The sequence below is a fragment of the Sciurus vulgaris genome (assembly GCF_902686455.1).
Source record: "Sciurus vulgaris genome assembly, chromosome: 1".
Classification (NCBI taxonomy): domain Eukaryota; kingdom Metazoa; phylum Chordata; class Mammalia; order Rodentia; family Sciuridae; genus Sciurus; species Sciurus vulgaris.
This window is the reverse complement of record NC_136461.1, coordinates 11,809,699-11,828,063: the sequence shown is the minus strand read 5'-3', so window position 1 is coordinate 11,828,063 and position 18,365 is coordinate 11,809,699. Positions and strand designations below refer to the sequence as shown.

General features: G+C 60.9%; 1 protein-coding gene across 1 annotated transcript; it reads right to left on the bottom strand.

Annotated features, from left to right (window-relative positions):
* Nucleotides 1-981: 981 nt before the first annotated feature.
* Nucleotides 982-17,347, bottom strand: PADI6 (peptidyl arginine deiminase 6). The gene is made up of 16 exons (XM_079109547.1): nucleotides 16,945-17,347; nucleotides 16,211-16,388; nucleotides 14,876-14,948; nucleotides 12,791-12,858; nucleotides 12,249-12,357; nucleotides 11,405-11,530; nucleotides 8,688-8,866; nucleotides 8,379-8,482; nucleotides 7,379-7,490; nucleotides 5,906-6,013; nucleotides 5,565-5,719; nucleotides 4,987-5,143; nucleotides 4,577-4,700; nucleotides 3,933-4,003; nucleotides 2,847-3,008; nucleotides 982-1,834 (listed from the first exon to the last, which is right to left on the bottom strand). Exons 1-16 carry the CDS (start codon nucleotides 17,034-17,036, stop codon nucleotides 1,601-1,603), a joined length of 2,052 nt encoding a protein of 683 aa, XP_078965673.1. The 5' UTR covers nucleotides 17,037-17,347; the 3' UTR covers nucleotides 982-1,600.
* Between the last annotated feature and the right edge of the window lie 1,018 nt (nucleotides 17,348-18,365).

Here is an 18,365-nt window from a genome sequence, read left to right as displayed (position 1 = left end):
GCTGCTCCCTGCCTCCGTGGGCCTTGGATGACACGTAGGCCCGTGGAGGGAACTTCCAGCAAATGCCCCTGGGCCACGCTTCTGGGGGCCTGGGAGCAGTGGGTGGGAAGGGTCAGGCCTCCCTGGGTCCCCTTCCCTGGGGCTGGGAGGGCTGGCCTGAGAAGGGTCTGTCGGGACCCTAAGGGCATGTGTCCTACTCTCAGGTGGACCTTGGTGAAAGTAAGTGGGCAAGTTCCCCAGGAGAAAGGCTTCATGAGGTCTCTGACCCACTCTGGCCCCTGGGCTGCCCTCTCCCCAGATAGACCCAGAGTCTTCATTTCCTTTGACTTTTCCAGACCACCTGGAAGTGAGATTGAGGGGTTGTGGATGCCAGGGAGACCATCAGCTGATCTGTTCCCAGTCGGCTGTCAGAGCCCCAGGCCAGTGTAGTGGCCACAATCATGAGTAAAATGGAGTAGACAGTAAACCCTGGTGGTTGGCACGTGGTCAAGACCAGAGAGCAGCACCTGCCTACACCGCCCCTCCGTGGCTCAGGCAGGTGCAGTTGAGAGCACCTAGGCTTCAGACCCCAGATTACCAAGAGCTCCTTTGCACTCTGCCAGGCCACAGCCGTCCCTGTCACATGTTGATGCAATCTTGGGTGAGGGACAGCTGCCACCTGCACATTCCCACTCATGTGAGCCCCATGGAGCTGCATTCCTGTTGCACAGGCTGGGCACTGAGGCAGGTGGCTGGCCCTTCATTGGCATGGATGCTCAAGGGAACGCAGCAGGGGTCCCCGCAGAGCTGGCTGTGTAGCCTGGGACAGCCCAGGCTCTGGGCCTGTTCCCATCTGGCCAGCAGATAGCAAGTAATGGTCAGGGTACCTGCCTGATGCCCACAGCCTCGGGCTCAGATCAGGGCTGGTTCCAGGCCTAGCTCTGCCTCAGAATGTGGTCATCTGCTTTCTAGGGACTGGGAGTGTCCTAGAGAAACCACAGGAGGGGCAGGGCAGGAGCCACACTGGTTGGGCCTTCTCGGCAAATCCCTTGCTTCGATAGCGTCTGTGCTGTGGACACAGGGCGGGGTCCCAAGTGAGCACTGCAGGCTCAGTGAACCACTCCAGCCCTGCCCAGTTGTACCTGGTCCCTCAGGCCACACCTGGAGACCTCAAGGAGACCAGAGCCCACCTGCCCTCGTGGCACAGTGCAACCCCCCTCTTGGGCTCTCTCCAGCCACGGTCAAGGGGAGACCAGCTCCTTCCAGCCTGGAATCCAGACCCAACATGGCAGAGGGGAAACAACCAAGAAAGGTCCATCTCTTCCTAAAGATTAAAGAGCAGCAGCACTTGGGCCTTCAGTCACATCCTGCCCCAAAGCAAGGGGGCTCTCGCCAGTGCGCTCAACAGGTAGGCTTTATTGACGCGGTAAACGCTCAGCTGGAAATGGTTCCCACCTTCCCCTGCAGGGGGTTCAGCCTGGTGGCATTTGCCACTCTACTGGGTCTGAGGTACAGGGCAGGGAAGGTATCGCTGGACTCTCCAGCCAGCCCCACACTGGGCCAGAACTGTGCTATTATACAGTAATAATGGGTCACGGGGGGGGGGGGGGGAGGCCTGGGGCTAAGGCACCATCTTCCACCACTTGAAGGCAAAAGGCACCCTGCGGACGTTGGCACAGGGGCAGAAGTCCCCAACATCGGTCAGGTAGCAGTCAAAATCATCAATGAAGGTACACATGAGGCCCAGGGGCTGCAGCAACTGGCGGATCTTTCCTTCCAGGCAGCAAATGCCCTTGATCTGGGGCCCAAAGGGCTTGGGGATCCCCAGGTTCGTGCCCATCACGATCATGCGCAGCTGTTGGAAAGACATGAGCAGGGACCAGGCAGGATGAGGCCTTGGAGAAGGGCCCCACCCCCAAGTCAGTACACTCAACGCAGGGAAAACCTAGTCCCCGCTGCAAGAGGTTGGGCTAGACCAGAGCTGCTCTCCAGGCCTGTGCCCACGCAGACATCACCGATCGAGCTCTGTGAAGTCAACCTCTTTCCTCTTAGTCTTCCAGGGGCTCCCAATGTGTTTCTCTGTAGCAAAACCCAAATTCTGCCTGGCCAATATCTAGCCTCGCCACCTTCCCCAGCCTCATCTGCATTTGTTATGCTGGTCTTTTAGTCTTGGCTGTGCCAGATTCCCGCTACCCCTTCTAGAATTCTCTGCAGCCCCAGCCTGCCTGTTGACATCTGTCCATCTCTTCCCCTCAACTCAGCTCTTGCCACTGCTGCTCACACCTGCTCCCAGGGCTACGTCAGGCTCCTGCCTCAGACCCACAGAGCCACCCTGATCCGACAATTGGAGAACACAGCATGGGGCCTGCACCCCCAAGGGCACAGGCTGGACAGAGCAGGGACCTCCTGTAGCCATCCCCACTCTGCCCCTCCCTCTGTAGCCTAGACTCCAGGAACAGGATGTCGCGTGTTCCAGCACCTCCAGATACCAGAGGCTGCTGTTCTGGACCTGGGGACAGGACAGGAAGACCTTGCCCTAGAGCAGCTTACCCAAGGTCCCTACCGACTGCTGGCTTAGTAGCACATGTCCGTCTGACCCTTCGGGTTGGGGCGGAGAGCCGAGGCCCAGGCAGCTCTTGGCCCAGACCCTGGTCTGTGGCGACTGCTCACACGTGCCTCAGCCTTAAGACCCAGGTCACTGCCTTGGACAGTACTTCCGCCCTAATGGGGGGCATGAAGGGCCCCATCTCACCTCGGGCTCCGTTCTCTGCTGTGTGACCCCTGCAGCCTAGTCTGGCACAGCGCCGGCAGCACTGGCTGAACAGGCCCTCCCTGCCAGAGATGCCCAGCTGACCCCTGGCCCTCACCATGTTGGGGAAGTAGGCCCTCGCCAGGAGTTTTGGGGTCTGCTGGTCGGAGGGGACGTTCGTCAGCTGCTCGAGGCAGAAGAGCTGGGGCACGTCAATGATGTCCTCCTCCACCAGGCCCAGCTCCCTCTTCAGGACAGCTCTGTTCAGGCCAAGGCACCTCTGGGGGCGGGAGGGGCCGAGAAGTGAGCACGCTGGGACCCGGGATGCCCTCCTGCTCCCGTCCCCTGCTGGCCCCAGGACCCCTGCAGTTGAGCTGGCCTGATGAAGGGGAAGCTGCCCTGTCCCAGGGAGAGGCAGGGCTCAGACAAGGCCTGGGCTCCGAAGGCCAGGATCACAGGGTTAGTGCTGGGACAGCTACTACTGCCAGCTCTACTGTACCACGTGGCACCCGTCACTCAGCCCTACCCAGAGTGGGGACCTGGGCAAGACTGAGGGCAAGGAGGGGGACCCCCAGGAAGGGCCCTGAACAGCTGCCCCCCACTTGGGCACCTCCTGCTTGAACCAGCTGAAGCCTGGGTGTGACGCAGGGCTCAGCTCCCTTCCAGCAGGGGGTGGCCTCTGGTGGGACTGTGCGTCTGGCAGCCAGTGCACACTCCAGAGGGCTGAGGCCCGCCCAGCCCTGCTCTGCGGAAGTCTGCCATCAAGAGCAGGCAGGAGCGAGGGAGGCCTCTGCTTCCTGGGACACCAGCAGGCAACTCCATAGCAGGGCATGGCCTTGGGAGGTCCCCTGGGTCCAACTCGTCTTGGGCTAGTGCCTTTACCGAGCCCCGCCGTCCTCATGGGGGGAAGGTTCTGCTTTCCAGCCCCAGGGTCTTAGCGAGGCACCTCTCAATGCTCGGGCCACCTAGTGCTCAGTTGGGAGCCTGTCAGGGTCTTCCCAACATGGAGGGAGCCAGGCAGGGAGTCCCACTCATGTCAACTGTCCTGACCCACCATCCTCCCATCCCATCTGCCTCTATCCCATCCCTGGGGTCTGCACCTGGGCCTCAGCAGGGCCTGGGGAGGACAGGGGCTAGCTGCCGCCCCTAGAAGTTGGTCAGGGCCACTCCCTCTGCAGAAGGGTCCCCACACCTGAACACCTACCTCCACATAGTTATTCTGCTTTCTCAGGCTTTCATCTGCAAGAAGTTGATCGATGGTTCTGGCCTCCCTTCCTGTGGGAGGGAGGTGGGTACAGGCTATGGGGACATTCTCAGAACAGTGACTTGTGAGTGGCCTGGGTCTTTTCAAGGGACCACCCGAGGCCTGGCCATAGTCCACAGGCAGGAAGACCCAGGCAGGACCTTCACTGCGAAAGATGCCATCCCTGGCTTGCGGGAGGAGCCCAGAGCAGCACGTGGGTGGTTTCAGTGGGACGCCTGTGTGCTGCTAGCCAGTACTGCCCGGCTGCCCTCCACCAGGTCTCATGGACTTCAGGCGTCAGTTGCCCAATCCTTGCCTGAACTGATGCCCAACTCCAGTATCAGCTCTGAGGTGTCAGAGCATGTGCCTTTGGCACATGATATGTGGTCATGCCACCTCCTATGGCTTCTGTGGCCGGGGAGGCCCGTGCTTCGGGTCTTCCCGTGCATGCCTGTACCGGCAGCCAGCCTGCCTGCCCACGGTGCAAGGTGTCCTAACACGGTGATCCCGCCAGCTTGGGCTTCCCTGGGTCCTTTCTACCAAGATGGCTAAAGGCCAGTCACCTCAAAGGAGTACCTGGTAAGGGCCCAGCGTGGCTCCCTTACCGTTAGAAAGGAGCTGGTCTGCTCTGACCTCTTCAAACAGGGCCGCTTCCCCGTAGCCCTCCTCCTGCTTCTCCTGGAATAGCTCGTAGCAGGAACTGGGGCTGGCCATGAGCAAGCGGAAGCCCTGGGGTCCAAGAACAGGGCCAGAAGCTAGCAGCAGCCTCTGAAGTTCAAAGCTCTCCCGCAGAAGATGTGGCGCCCAGGGTCAGATGACACTCTTGGCCCCCAACACTTAGTACTGGAGACTGAACCCAGGGGTGCTCAACCTCTGAACCGCATCCCCATTTTTTGAGATGGCTTAGGGCCTTGCTACGTTGCCGAGGCTGGCCTCAAGTTTTCCATCCTCCTGCCTCAGCCTCCCAGGCTGCTGGGATTACAGGCGTGCACCACTGCGCCTGTCTCCAACGCACCTTTTTGTCCTCACTCTTGGCATCCACGGGGACGAAGCACATGAACTCGTCCACATGGCCAGTCATCAGCCAGTCTGAGAAGAGCTCCACTGGCACCTGGACCTGCTGGGCGCAGAGGAAGTCTCGGAGGCTTCTGCTCATGGTCCGGCCCTCGGCACTAGAGGGAAACGCAAGGAACGGCCTTGAGCTGCCAGCTCACGGAGCACCAGGCAGCCTTGACCGTCGGGTGGACGTGCTGGTTAAGAACTCGCTACTGACCCACCTCAGGACCGAGCCAAAGGACCCTGCCTAGGCTGGACTGGGACACGGCCTCACCCAGCTTTAGACTAATGATCGCCAAGAAGCCCAACCACACGTCTATGGAAAACATTCTTAACGAGCTGGGTGCGTTTAATTTGCTCCAAATTAAACCCTAGAATTGCAGAAGGAATAGTGTTTTCTGGGCTCCTACGTGAACCCGCTTCCCGACCCCCTCACTTCAGAACGGCCAGAGCAGACCCCCCGCGTGGCATGCGGATGGGGGCCTGGGGAACCCCAGGGCCTCCCTTAGTTTTAAGGCGTCTGGCCTCTCGACTCACCTGGGGTAAAAGCTGCTGCCAATGAGGACCCTGCCCAAGGGGTACTCCTTCCCTTGGGCCTTGACTGGCGGGGACACCATCACATTCCCGATGGAATCCAGGCTGGCCACCCTGTGGTCCTCTGTGCGTCGGGTCACGTAGCCGACACCAGGGCTCTAGGAGACCGAGCGGGGCATCAGGAGGGACGGCGGGAGCCCCGGTCTTCACCTCAACCAGCAGGTAGACTCCCACGTCCCCTCCCCCAGAGGCCACCTGGGCCCTCCCCCTTGGTGCCCATCACGCCAGGACAGGTGCCAGGCCCGAGGTGGGACTGCATTCAGGTCGGCTGAAGTGAGCCCCACCAGCGAGTATTTCATGGGGAAGTCTTCCAGCTCGAGCGCCCGGGGGGTGTCGAGGACGAAGGAGACGGTCTTGTGGGGACCCTGGGTGTAGCAGAAGGCCATCTCATCCTGGAGGACAGAAGAGGTCCACGAGTCACCTCACCCCGTCAGCCACGCTCCTGCCCGTGTCCAGCGGGCCGGCCACAGCCCCTGGGTATGGGCCACCTCCAGAGGGGTGCAAGAGAAGTCCTCCTTCCAACTCTGCTGGACAAGCGGGGTGCGCTCTTCAAGTTCGGGGTGCGGGCCAGCCGATTCCCCCTCCTCTGCACCCCACCTGCCAACAAGCCTCGTTAGCCCTGGCAACTCCTCCCGGGCACCCTGGGGACAGCATCTCCCCTCCACCCTGCAATGCCCTCCAGCCCATCCCCTCCCCCCCTCAAGACCTGTCCCTACACCTCAGCCAAGCATGTTTCTCCCCCTGCCCTGGAGATCCGGGGACAGAACCCAGCAGTGCTCCACCACCCAGCCACCTCCCCAGCCCTTTGTAGCATTTGTTTAGTTTAGTTTTTAACTTTAATCCCTGGTGTTAAACTCAGGAGCACTTGAGCACTAAGCCACATGCCCAGCCCTTTTTATTTTAAGACAGGGTCTTGCCAAACTGCTTAGGGCCTTGCTAAGGCCTACGTTTCTGAGGCTGGCATTGAACTTGCAATCCTCCTGCCTCAGCCTCCCGAGTCACTGAGATCACAGGCACGTGCCGCTGTGCCAGGCCCCACTGGTGTCTGCTCCGTACCTTCCGCCCCACCTTCCGTGGGATCTGTTCTGTTCTTTACCTCGGCCCGAAAGGTCCCTGGTACGCAGCGGCTCTTGCTTGCCTCTGACCTTGCTATGAGGTGACCACCGCAGCCCCGCAGCATACTCCGCGTCAGGACCGCAGTTGGCCCTCCCCTGCCTGGGGCCCGGCTCCTCCACGCCAAGGGTCTCCCGCCTGCCTAAGCCGCGCAGTGTGAGCTGGGACCTCGCCATCTCGTTCCCTTTCAGGAGCTAAATTTAACGTCCGAGCCTTGGTGGAGTAGGTGGGTGTCTGTCCCGTCCCGCCTCATCCCTGGACCTGGGGCCGTTTGCCCAGCATGCGGCAGTGGCTCGGGTGGGGGGGGGACGACACAATGGCGTTCCAGTAGCGAAGCTAAGCCGGCTCGGCCTGCTGCCGAGCCAGGTCAGGGGCCACCCTGGACCCAAGCCCTAAAGCGGAGGGCCTCGGCCCCTCGGGCAGCTGGGGCTCGGTCAGGCGGTCCATTCTGGAGTGGGACAGGAGGCCAGAGGCCAAGCTCCCTCGCAGCAGCTGTGGCTTGGGCGCATCCCATCCCCGAGCCTCTGCCGAGGTGCCCACACGGAGCCCAGGCTCGTCGCGAAGGCCCAGCCGCCCAGGAAGGTCCCGTGCCGAGTCTCCCTGCCCCTGCACCCCCGCAGGTGGGTGTCCCCGCAGGCTGTCACCTGGAGCCACCTGCCCAGGCGGCTGGGGTCCTCGTAGACAGATGCCACCTGGCTGTTACTCTTCTCGCTCAGCTCTGTCACCGAGCTCACGAAGCCCTGCAGCTGCAGCTCCCTGCCACGGGGGAGAAGTCCGTTCTAGAAGTCCTTCCAGCCCAGGAGAGGGCGAGAGCAGCTCCTGCCCAGAGCCTGGAGCTCAGGCGGAGCTGGGCCCGTCCCGCCCGGGGGCACGGGTGGCAGCCCCCACCCTTGGGTCGCATTCCACCTGCCCTTCCGCCCCCGCCCTGGGTCTTCCCGGTTCTGTCCACACACAGCACCGGCCAATGCTACTTTCTCTAAGGGGCCATTTCCACTGAGCAGCCAAGAAGCTGGGTGGTGGCCTTAGTGGCCTTGAGATGGCCAACACATCTGTGTGTGGGTCCTCAACCCACAGTGCCGTCTAGCCCGGCGCGAGGCTCACGGGTCCACAGTGGACATCCTTCTTCGAATAGTGACGTTTGGGTCGCCGTCAAGACCATTTACACACTCGTGGATCTTGAGAGCTAGAGCTTCAGCAAGGTCACACCAGTGACGGGAGCAGACATGCCACCTCCCTCCCCGGCCTCCGGCGAGAAAGCCAGTTTTAAGCCGCTGCGATGGGGCCTGTGTACCCCAAGACTGTCCCCACAGACCAAGGCTCTGCTTGCTGTCACTGTCCCTTCCCCTTTTTCTCTCCTGGGGCCATCTCGCTGTCCCTAGAATGTGCTTGTCCTCTTCGTCCTCCTTTCCCTGACAGCATTAGACACCACCTGACATCATGCTGTCTGACCCCTCCCACAAGTCAGGTGGGGACCCCTCCTTACTGCTCTACCCTAACCTCGGGGACAAATGCCCAAATGTCTGGGTGGGCTGGGGCAGCTGGCGTAGAAGGGTTCACGCCAGCCGAGACGTCTTGCCCCCTTTACCCAGCGTACATGGGGTGCTGGTTTCGAGGCCGCCCGCCGGGCAGCCCCAGGACTCTTACCTACACAGGTAGACCTCCAGGGGCATCTGGGTGCTGGGGGTGAAGATGCAAGGCGCCACCCGGAATACCACCGTGTCTTTGTACGTCGGGATCTCGGGAATCAACTGCGACGCAAGATGGGGGTCCAGGGGCCGCCCTGGTTCAGGCCCACGCCACCCTCGCCTCCGACCTCCAGCTGCCAAGCCCAGCCTGCCGCAGCGCCCACAGCTCCCGATTCCCCAGAGGCCCCAACTCTACTGCCGGCTGCAGGAGGCGCTTCTGCCAACACTTGCCCCTAGCCCCGGCCGCCGCCTCTACTCAGCCGCATACCAGGTCTCGAGACTCTTCCACCAGGGAGGCCGAGAAGGAGATGAGGCCCGAGAAGCTGGCGGACGGGAACTCGGTGGCTTCCACGTAGAAGGTCTCCTTCTGGTGGTTCTCCAGGGGGCCCAAGGCATGGCAGTGCCGGCCGGGCCCCAGCACCAGCTCAAAGGCACCAAAGGCGTCTTCTGCGGGAGAGGGGGCCACCAGTCACTGGAAGAACCAGGTGCTGTCACTCTGGGAGCGGGTGGGGAGCAGCAGGCTTCAGACGCGGGCCAACAACGTTCTAGACAAGGACAGTTACACGCCCACGTGCTTTGAAGACCTAGGCCATCTTGGGAGCTGGGGACTTGGGTGGAAATGCCTGCCCTCAAGATATTCAGTCCAGTGACAGACTCCTGGTGGGTGCTCCCACGCTCGGACCCACGAACCCGACTTCGGCTGGGTGTCAGAGCCCGGGGCCTTGCTACTAGGCACAGTGATGCTGAACCAGCGAGGGTCTTATCAGCAAGGTCCTGCGTGCAAAGGCAGCTGCGCCCAGGAAAGCAGACACCAGTGTGGGAGGGTCAGTGGGAAGCATTTCTGGGATGACGTCATCGCCAGGGTTCTGGTGGCCACCCACTCAAAGCCTGCTTCCTTCTAGTTTGTCATTAAGAACAAAACCACACCGAGACCAAAAGGCAGGTGACCACAGACGGGGGTTGCTTCTAGTAACTAGATGCCGAGGTTTTCATCTTCCAGCATCGGATCACCCGACCCAAGGCCCCTTTGCTTCTCCACCTGACGCCCTATGGGGCTCACTGTAACCACTGTGCTTGTCCTTTCCGGATGTGGCTGCTGTGGTCCTGCCGATGGACGTTCCTGTGTAAAGCCCCCGGGATCCTCTCTAGGGAATCCTGGCTGGATTTACCTCGGCCACAACGTCCTGCTCGGGCCTCCTGCGCCACACAGTCCCGCTGCCCTGGTCTCTGGCTCCTCTAGCGTGCCTGCCAGTGGCTGCTGCTAGGCCCCAGCATCCCGGGTCAGGCGCTGCCCTGGTTCCCTGGCCTCCTGTCTGGGTCGTGGCTTCCACACCCTTCCACAGACCCTGTGGTTCTGCGGGAGCCCCTCCCCAGCATCTGGGTGCTCTGGAGGCCTGGCCTCAGGCTGACCAGCCCTCGACGCAGTTTCCACTTCTGGTCTGTCCAGCAGCTTCTTGACCAGCACTGAACCAGGCCTCGTGGGACAAGCAGGACAAGGCCGGCTTCCGCCAGGAGCCCCACGACACCTGGCACAGCCTCCGTGCCCACGGCCCCCCGAGCCTGCTGGCCTGCTCCAGAGCCCTGACACCACCACCCCGCCAGACCCTGCCGCAGGCCCGGGCCGCCTGCTGCCCTGGGGACCTGGGTTCCCTGGGGCTGTGCCACCTGAGGACCATCTGCAACAAGACAGGGAAACGAGGGGGCCGACCCCTGGCCACAAAGGCCCTATGGCTGCCTCGGTTCCCCCGCGGCTGGCCCGCCTGGGGCCTCCCCTCACTCAAGCATGCTGGGGTGCCGCTCGGCATTAGAGGGTTTGCTTAAAAAGCAGGAGGCCCTGGGTTCCACCCCAGCACCCCAACAGCTTCCTGTAGACTGACCACACACCAGGAGCGTGGCCAGTTGCTGGCCAACAGGCTCGCTGGCAGCCTCGCTGTCCTTAGGGGCAGGTGCTCATCCTCATCCGGAGGACGAGTCGCCACTCAGTTGGAAGCCCTTCCTGCCCAGCCTGGATCCAGCTGGCTTCATTGCAGCTCTTCTGTCCCTGGCTGTCCACCTGCGCAGCCAGCTTTCAGAGCAGGATCCTCGGTGCGGCACCTACACCGATGATCTCGGCTCTGCATCACCCACCCAGCCCTGGGGATTGAATGAGGGGTGCTCTCCCACTGAGCTACACCCCAGCATTTTTTTTTTTTTTTTTTTTTTTTTGAGATGGGGGTCAGCAAGTTGCTGAGGCTGGCCTCAAACTTGCAATCCTCCTGCCTCAGCCTCCCGAGTTGCTGGGATCCCAGGTGTGCACTGTGGCACCTGATTTACCCGCCATGGACCCCAGGCCTACTAGAAGGGTGGGGAGCCTCTTCCCTCACTGGCACTTCTAGCCATTTCTCATTGAGCAATTACTTCGGTACCTTTGAAGCACATGCCTGCAGGCAAATTCCCACCCCACTGCAATTTACCATCCTCCTCATCCTCCATGGACAGCTCTAGAACCGGCCGCCACTACCATTGCTGCCATTGGCACTGGATGCCACAGACCAGAGCATTCAGACACTTTGAACCCTTTGGCCTCATTTCAGTGACCTTGACCTCTCTACCACCTTCAGTGCCCATTTCACTGGGCAGAGCCTAGACTACATGCCACCTGCAAGACGGATTTAGCGCCCGGTCTTCTCAGTCAGTCCACACCCCAGCCCAGACCTCCCCACTACCACAGCCCCACTGAACTGCATTTCTTCTGACTACGAGGATCCTGCAGATTAGGCGACATCACCCCATTTTACAGGTGGGACAGGTGGCTTGGGGGTGCCCAACTCAGGTGTCAATTTATTCTGTTGTGAACATGGCAGCCAGAGAATTCCAGGGACTCACGCTGGACCCAAACATCTGCTGGTCTACAGCAGGACCTCTGGGAACCCTGCAGCAGGCATGTGCCCAGCTCACCCAGCACCCGCAGCGTGGGCAAAGGTGGACCAGGTGCATGACACTCACTTTGGGCCCAGTAGACTCTCGCCTTCTCCGCCTCTTCCTCGGAGGTGTGCAGAACAAGCCTGTAGTTCTTTAAGATGCAGCTGGGGCCTTGGACGGTCAGAGTCATCTGGGACAGGTTCTTCATTTCTGGACCAGGGACAGGGCAAAGGTTCAGGCCAGCCCTGCAGGGATGTGGGCTGGTATGGAGGAGCCCCGAGGACCCTCTGCCCTTTGCTGGGCACCAGGCCACCTGAGCGTGTTCCCGACTACTGCTTGGTTCCTGCTGTTGGCAGGTGACCAGCCCTGGGCAGGGTATCGAGCAAGAATTGCCTTCACCCCATGGTCCCCAAACCTGTGGGATAGGGCCTGGCCTGGTCAGCTGGGCAAGGACTCACTTCCAGCCTCGGTGTGAACCAAGGTGTCTGTTTCTACCTCAGATCCGGAAACCTCTGAGTGCTTTTGCCCAAGGCAGGCGGCGCTGTGGCCCCGGACTCTAGGAGGGCTCGGAGCAGGAAGCTCCTGCACCCCTCTTCAACTCAGCCACCTTGTGAGGCCAGTTGGTCACCCCCATGCCACAGATGGCTACCCGAGGTCAGCCTTCGACACCATAGCCAGGAAGTAACGCGTCTCCTGGCAGTGAGGCCCGTGCTCCCCCCACAGGCCCACGAGGCCTCTTCCCATTCAGCCCAGCTTCCGGGCCCTTTCCTGGCCTGTGGTGCTGGGGATGGAACACGCTAGGCCAACTCCCACCAGCGCCGCAGCCCAGCCCTGACGAAGATCATCCCGGAGCAGGGACGTCAGCAGTCTGCACTTGTGAAGGGACAGCCGAGCGAGGGAGGAAAGATGGCAACGGTGGCGCTCATACCGTCCAAGAACTCCTTGTTGGTCTTGTCCCTGAGCTGGCTCACGTCGGTGGGGCTGCAGTTCACAAGCAGAATGGCTCCCCAGCCGCTGGGGCCCCAGACCCATTTTTTCTGGGAACGACAGGAACGCCAGCTCAGGAAGAAGCCTCGTATAACCCCTGCTTCTCGAAGGTCAGCGCCCATCAGGGGGCCTTCCTCCAGGGTCCTGGGGACCTCTGGGCAGCTTGAGGAAGGACACCTGCAGGAGCAGGAAGCCCACAGGGCAAGCGGACCCAGAGGGAGGAGAGCTAGCGACAGGTTGCCAGTCAGTTTCAGCGGAAGTAGGGACAGAGGAAACAGCCCAATGGTGGTAGCTAACCCCGTTCTATTCACCACACGCCCGCTGGGCTGTGAGCCTAGTGGTGCTGAACGTTCTGGTTTTTGAATAAGCTGGAAACTATCAGTTCTGACTTCAGTGCAGCCACCTGACCCTGACACTCAAGGTCAGATAAAGTGGCCCTGGAGACCTGGTCTGGCTCAGGGCATCTTGTCCCACAAGACTCACCTTAGCCTGCTTGTCACTTGGCACCTCGAATTGTCCATCACGATAGATGTCTGCCTCCAGGGACACCTCTACAAGGGAAGGGAGGGGTCTCAGCCAGCTATGCTGCTGGGCAGGGCCCGCAACCCGCTGGTCAAGATGCCATGTCGTCCCTCTCAGCTCCTACCTAGGCAATTCCTACCTCTCCACCCTTCTGGAAAGATCTCTGCACTCTAAGACAAGTAGAAAGAGCTCCATGCACAATCCCAAGCCCCTTGTGCACTTCAGGATCCAGGCGTCTGCCCAAGTGTGGTTCTGGAGGCACCTCTGCTGACGTCCCTCCTCTCACCCCTTCCCTCACAGCTGGCCCCCTGTGGCTTTGCCAGGCTTCTCTCCCTACATCTTGTCATCTGAAATGCTATTTCTCAGCTGGAGCACCAGGGCCACAGGCAGAGGTCTTGCTGCTGTCCTCTGCACACACACCCTCGGGGACCAAACACCTGTCTGCTCTGCACTCAGCCATCCTGGGGACACAGCGTGCTGAGGCCCATCTTCTTGGAACTTGGTGAACAGCTGGAGCAGAGCACAGACACCCCCTAGATCTGATGGTAAGTGCCATGGGAAATGGAGGGGGCTGGGCAGGGCAGCTCAGCTGGGGGTGTCAGGGAAGACTTCCGATTGAAATTTTAAGAGACCCTCAGGAGGTAAGAAACGGATCCTGTTGATATCTGGTGTCAAAGCCATTAGGAACAGGAAGTGAGTTCAAGGCAGCAAGTTCAAGGTCAAAGAAGCCTACAATGGATTGGGCAACGGGGAAGAATGAGACCATAAGGTCAGAGGCAGCATCGGGCCACCTACGGAGGTTTGTGGGCAGAAGCAACTTGGGCTTCGATCCGCGTAGCATGGAATCATTTAGAAGTTTGGAACGAAGTGGACATTATCCAATATCCCCTTGAGATGTGCTAGATCAAGACTAGAGCCAGAGAAGGACAAGATGGAAGCAGAAGCCCCACAGGAAACCTGGACAGGGCTCCAGGCCAGGCTGGTGGCTTGTTCAGGGTGAGAACACCCGAAGTGGCAAGATGCTGGGTTCCGGCTGTGCTCAGGGGCACCAACGAGGCTCGGCTTAACTCCAGACAAGGAAGAGGAAGAGTCACCAAGGTCACCAGCCTAGAAGGAGCAGCCACCACCCACTGCAGTGGGGCACACCACAAAAATAGGTTTGGTGAGTAGAGGGGTTTTTAAAAAATAAAAAAATCAGCTTAGCCAGGGCGCCATTAAGTTAGACACCGAGAAGCCATTGGGTAGAGATCTCCAGGTGGAGTGCGAGAGACCTGGCCAGACAGTGGTCTGTTTGGATGACATGTGACCTGCTGGACCTGAGGCTTTCCACTGGGCAGCCGCAGGGGTGGGAGCCAAGCAGAGGGGCCCAAAGAGGAACTGGTGGGGGGAAGACCCAGAGCAGGGTCGCCAGGAGGCGTCAGGAGAAGCACAGCCGCCACGTCAAGGTAGAGGAAGGTGCAGCCCCCGGGAGGCAGGCGGGGTCTCGCTTGGGAGCCATGCAGTGGTAGCGCTCTGGTTTTGAGTAGATATGAGAAAAACGGAGGAGAAATCAAGGACAGTCCATGGTTCCCGAGGAGCCCAGTGCCCAGAGAGTGAGTGGCAAGTGAGCAGAACAGGTTTTGGAAGCGTAGGGGTGGAGTTTGTTCCTGGGCCAATGGGAACAAACGCCCAGGAGAGAAGGGCGGCTCCTGCATCCATGAGAACTGCGGACGGAATGTTCCTGAAGGGGAGGAAGGGGCTAGTGAGACAAGATGGATGAACCACGGGCCAGACACGTCAATGGCAGAGGGGAAGCATGCAGAGCCAGACGCGAGTAGGTGGGCAGATGGCAGTAACGCGCAGCAATTCTGGTGGCTTCTATTCTCAGAAGACTCGGTCATCAGCGAGGAGGGGGGAAGAGTGACTGAGCGAGGAGGGGGGACTGAGCGTCTGAATGAAGACCCAGCGGTGGCCTCTCTCTGCAGGGGGCGCCCTCAGCTCTGCAAAGCCCGCACCGAAGCTCCAGGGCTGGGCTGGGCCCGGGGCTGTGGTGGGAGCAAGACTCACCGATGCCAGTGAGGTACAACACAGCTGTGGCCGTGGGGACCTCCTCGTTGGGACGGTAGTACGAGACCAGCACCTGCGGAGACAGCGCCCAGAAGCCATGGGAGCGCTGGGGGCAGAGCCCCCGGCCACCCGCCAGACCCCGCCAAGGGTTCCCAGCTTCCAGCTCCTGGCTGTGAGCCGCCCAGGGCCGCAGCCCCTCCAGCCTCTTCCCCAGATGGCTCATGTCCACCATCCAGGTGGGGCCCAAGCCCCCAAGAGCAGAGGGAGACCTGTAGCATCAGGCAGAAAGGACCAGCACACAGTCAGGCGCAGGCGCCCGGCAGGGGGCCCAAACACTGAGCCATGCCAGCCTGCCTCCTGCCCTGCAGCGTCCAGCCAGGTGGGCAGCAGGGAAGCTTCACTGCGGTGGCTCAGCTGGGAGACCCCGGTCACAGGGGGATCAGAAGCCCACGTTTCCCGTGGCTCATAGTCTCTGCTTCCAGAGAGACTGTTATGCTTTAGACGCCTGCGCTTTAACCCCGGCCAGGAGGCCGTCGTGGGAGCCCGAGACCTGGCCCTCAGCCTGTCCCTCAATGGCAGGGCCAGCACTCCGAGGTGGAGTGCTTCTCTGCTGCCCACTTCTGAGGGGCTACCCTGAGCCCCGGGCAGAGAGCTGCCCTCGGGTGTTCTGGGCCCAGCTGGGACACGGCCAGGAGGTGCTCAGTCCTCCAAGGTGATCTCCTAGGGATTCACCGGCCTGGGTGGGCGGGGCGTAGATGGGCAGGTGACGGGCCAGGGGTCATCAACTGAGCACCCGGCAAAAACCACAGCAGGGTCTGGGCCGCGTGGCCCCAGGCCAGAACCACTTCAGGTGCCACCTCTAGCTCCACACTGGGATCACCTGGGCGCTGGGGTCTAGAGGCTGCTCCACCCGCGGAGGTAGACAGCTGGCGGCGGGCCTGGCGTTGGGCGTTTCCCACTCCCTAGGGGTGCTAGCCTGCAGACCAGGGCGAGGCCACTGCCCTGAGGGAGCGCCTGCCAGGCCACAGCAGCAGCAGCCCCTCCCTGTGGCCAGGCGGCAGGGGGAGACTCCCCAGCAGGGAGATGGCCTGGGGGAGGCAGAACAGGGGCTGGAGCTCAGATCCAGGACCCACCACCCTGGTCACGCTGTTTACATTAGCTACAGTTTCTCACCTGCAGAGGGCTCGGCAGCACCCCCTCTCTGAGCATTAAGCTCAGGTGTGCGCGGCTCATGCCCCATGGTCTTCAGGCCTCAGGGCCCTCGGCTCCAGGAGACCCCTTGGCTGTGTCAAGTCCCACCCCAGGTGCTGCCCCTTGCCTCTTTCCCAGACTCACCTTGTCCTCGTCCACGGAAAGACTGGGCGATGCCATCCTCACCAGCACATGCATGGTACTGGACAGTGTCCGGCAGATCACGGCGTCCTCCTTCCCCGTAATCACTGTGCCCGAGATGTCAATCAAGACCCGTGGAGAGGCGCGGACGGTGAAGCTCTCACACTTCTTGGGGGCACACCTGGTGGCCCAAGGAGGAGACAGGTTAGGACCAGAGAGACGCATGTCTCGACCTAAAGGCGGCAGGCAAGGTGGGGCGGCCCCCGGGCTCCACTGTCCGGGAGGTGTTGGGCCAGGGCCCTGCGGGTCAGGGCAGTTTCAGGACCTTAACTTCCGCCCCACCCCCACTACCCTCCTTCCCCTGAGGAGCAGTAGCCCAGACCCCGACCCTAGAATTGCCAAGCTAGGTGTGGTTTGTATGTCCAGGGTGATGATGTCTGTTTGAACCACAAGGGATCCCCAGAGGGGACAAGGACAGGGCGTGGGAAGAGGGAGGACGCAGGCTGCCAGGAATTGCCGCCCCATGGAGCCCACACCTCACAGCTGCCTTAGGAGCCAGCCTCAGCCCATGTCACGTGCCTAAGGGCACAGCTGCTACTAGCCAGGCGTCGACAGGGGGGCCTCGAGGGACCCAGACCAGCCTCCTTGAGGAGAGGCAGGGCTAGACAGAGGAGCCACCCCTGACTCCTGGGGGACGGGAGCCGCACGCCAGCCCCACAGAGGCCTGGCTGCCTTACCTACTGATGTCCAAGCTGATCTCCATGCCCAGCACACAAATGGCATGGGCAGGGCTGTCCAGGGACAGGTGGACAATGCTCTGGAAGGACATGGCACGGCCCCCCAGCTGACCACCTCCGGCCCACACAGCAACCCTCGCTTGCCCAGGGGCTGCAGGGGCCGCGTGCGAGCCCTGTCCTCCCCTGTTAAGGGCCCAGGGCCTCTGGAGCCCGCCCCCTTGTTAAGGAGTGGGGGGGCTTCCGGTGCAGACCAGGTGGGACTGCTTTCTCCGCTGGGGCTTCCTGGTGCTGCGGGGTGCAGGGAGCAGGTGGGGTGAGGTCGCTTTATCACGGCTCCATCAGCAACCCCGTGCTGGCGGGCACCGCAGACCCGGGCTGTCAGAGGCTGGTGCTCATCTCTCTGGCCTTCAGCTGGGAGCAAGTGGGGCTGGGGAAGCCTGTGGCACCCAGCTGGAGCCGTCCGGGGCGGGGATCTGCAGAGGGCAGGGGCGGGCTCAGCGTGGCGCGTGCCCAGGCTCTGGGCACACAGTTCTCGTGGGTGTCTTTCCTGGGTTGGTGATGCTCAAGGTCACGGTGGCTGCAAACGTCACCCCTGCAGCCGAGCTGTTAACCATTCCTGCCGGGCGGGCTGGCTGTGGTCCTAGTCCCTGATGATTAAGGGGCGCTAAGCCAGCGGCCACTGGGGTGGGGCGTGTGTTGTGGACCTTGCGAGTGGCAGGCGGGTGGGGCGGTGGTGGCCTCTTGAGCCTGTCACCAGCTGCTGTTCACCTCCGCAGAGCCACAGAGCAAACGAGAGGGATTCTTAAAACGCATGCTTCAAAATAGCTGAAATAGATCCTTAATGTTCTCATCAGGAAAAACGATAGAATTCGTGAGTTGGGAGATATGTAATTAGTTTGATGGATGAAAGGTAATGTATACATAGATGGAAGCATCGCAGTTTGCTCCAATAAATACAATTTGTCATTTAAAAGAAGTAATGGGGAGTCTTGCTGCTGCAGGGAGTGTACCCAACTTTCTTCCAAACAAGCTTCGTTTTACGTCTCGAGTTTGGGATTTGCCTTTTTAAATTTGTGCTGGGGGTTGAACCCGGGGCGCTCTCCCACTGAGCCACATCCCCACATCCCCAGCCCTTTTCATTTTTTATTTTGAGACAGGGTCTCGGTAAGTTGCCCCAGCTGGCCTTGAACTTGTGATCCTCCTGCCTCAGTCTTCCTGTCTCAAAATAAAAAATAGAGCTGGGGACAAAGCTCAGTGGGAGAGTACACCTGGCTTTGATCTTCACTGAAAAGAAAAAAAAAGTCCTAGGGCCACCTTAGACCACTGTGGTGGCCCCTGGGTTCCACCGGGACCCCTTTCAGGAGGGAGGTCTGAGTTCCCCCAGGGGCTTTGAGGCGAGGCTCTGGCTGCTCCCTTGCTGC

Excerpts from the sequence above, each read along its gene's own strand:
- PADI6 (XM_079109547.1), bottom strand. The coding sequence starts at position 17,036 with ATGTCCTTCCAGAGCATTGTCCACCTGTCCCTGGACAGCCCTGCCCAT. Across the intron at positions 14,949-16,210 it reads TTTCCGTGGACGAGGACAAG|GTGCTGGTCTCGTACTACCG; the intron begins GTGAGTCTGGGA and ends CTGTCTCCGCAG. Across the intron at positions 11,531-12,248 it reads CAACAAGGAGTTCTTGGACG|AAATGAAGAACCTGTCCCAG; the intron begins GTATGAGCGCCA and ends TCCCTGGTCCAG.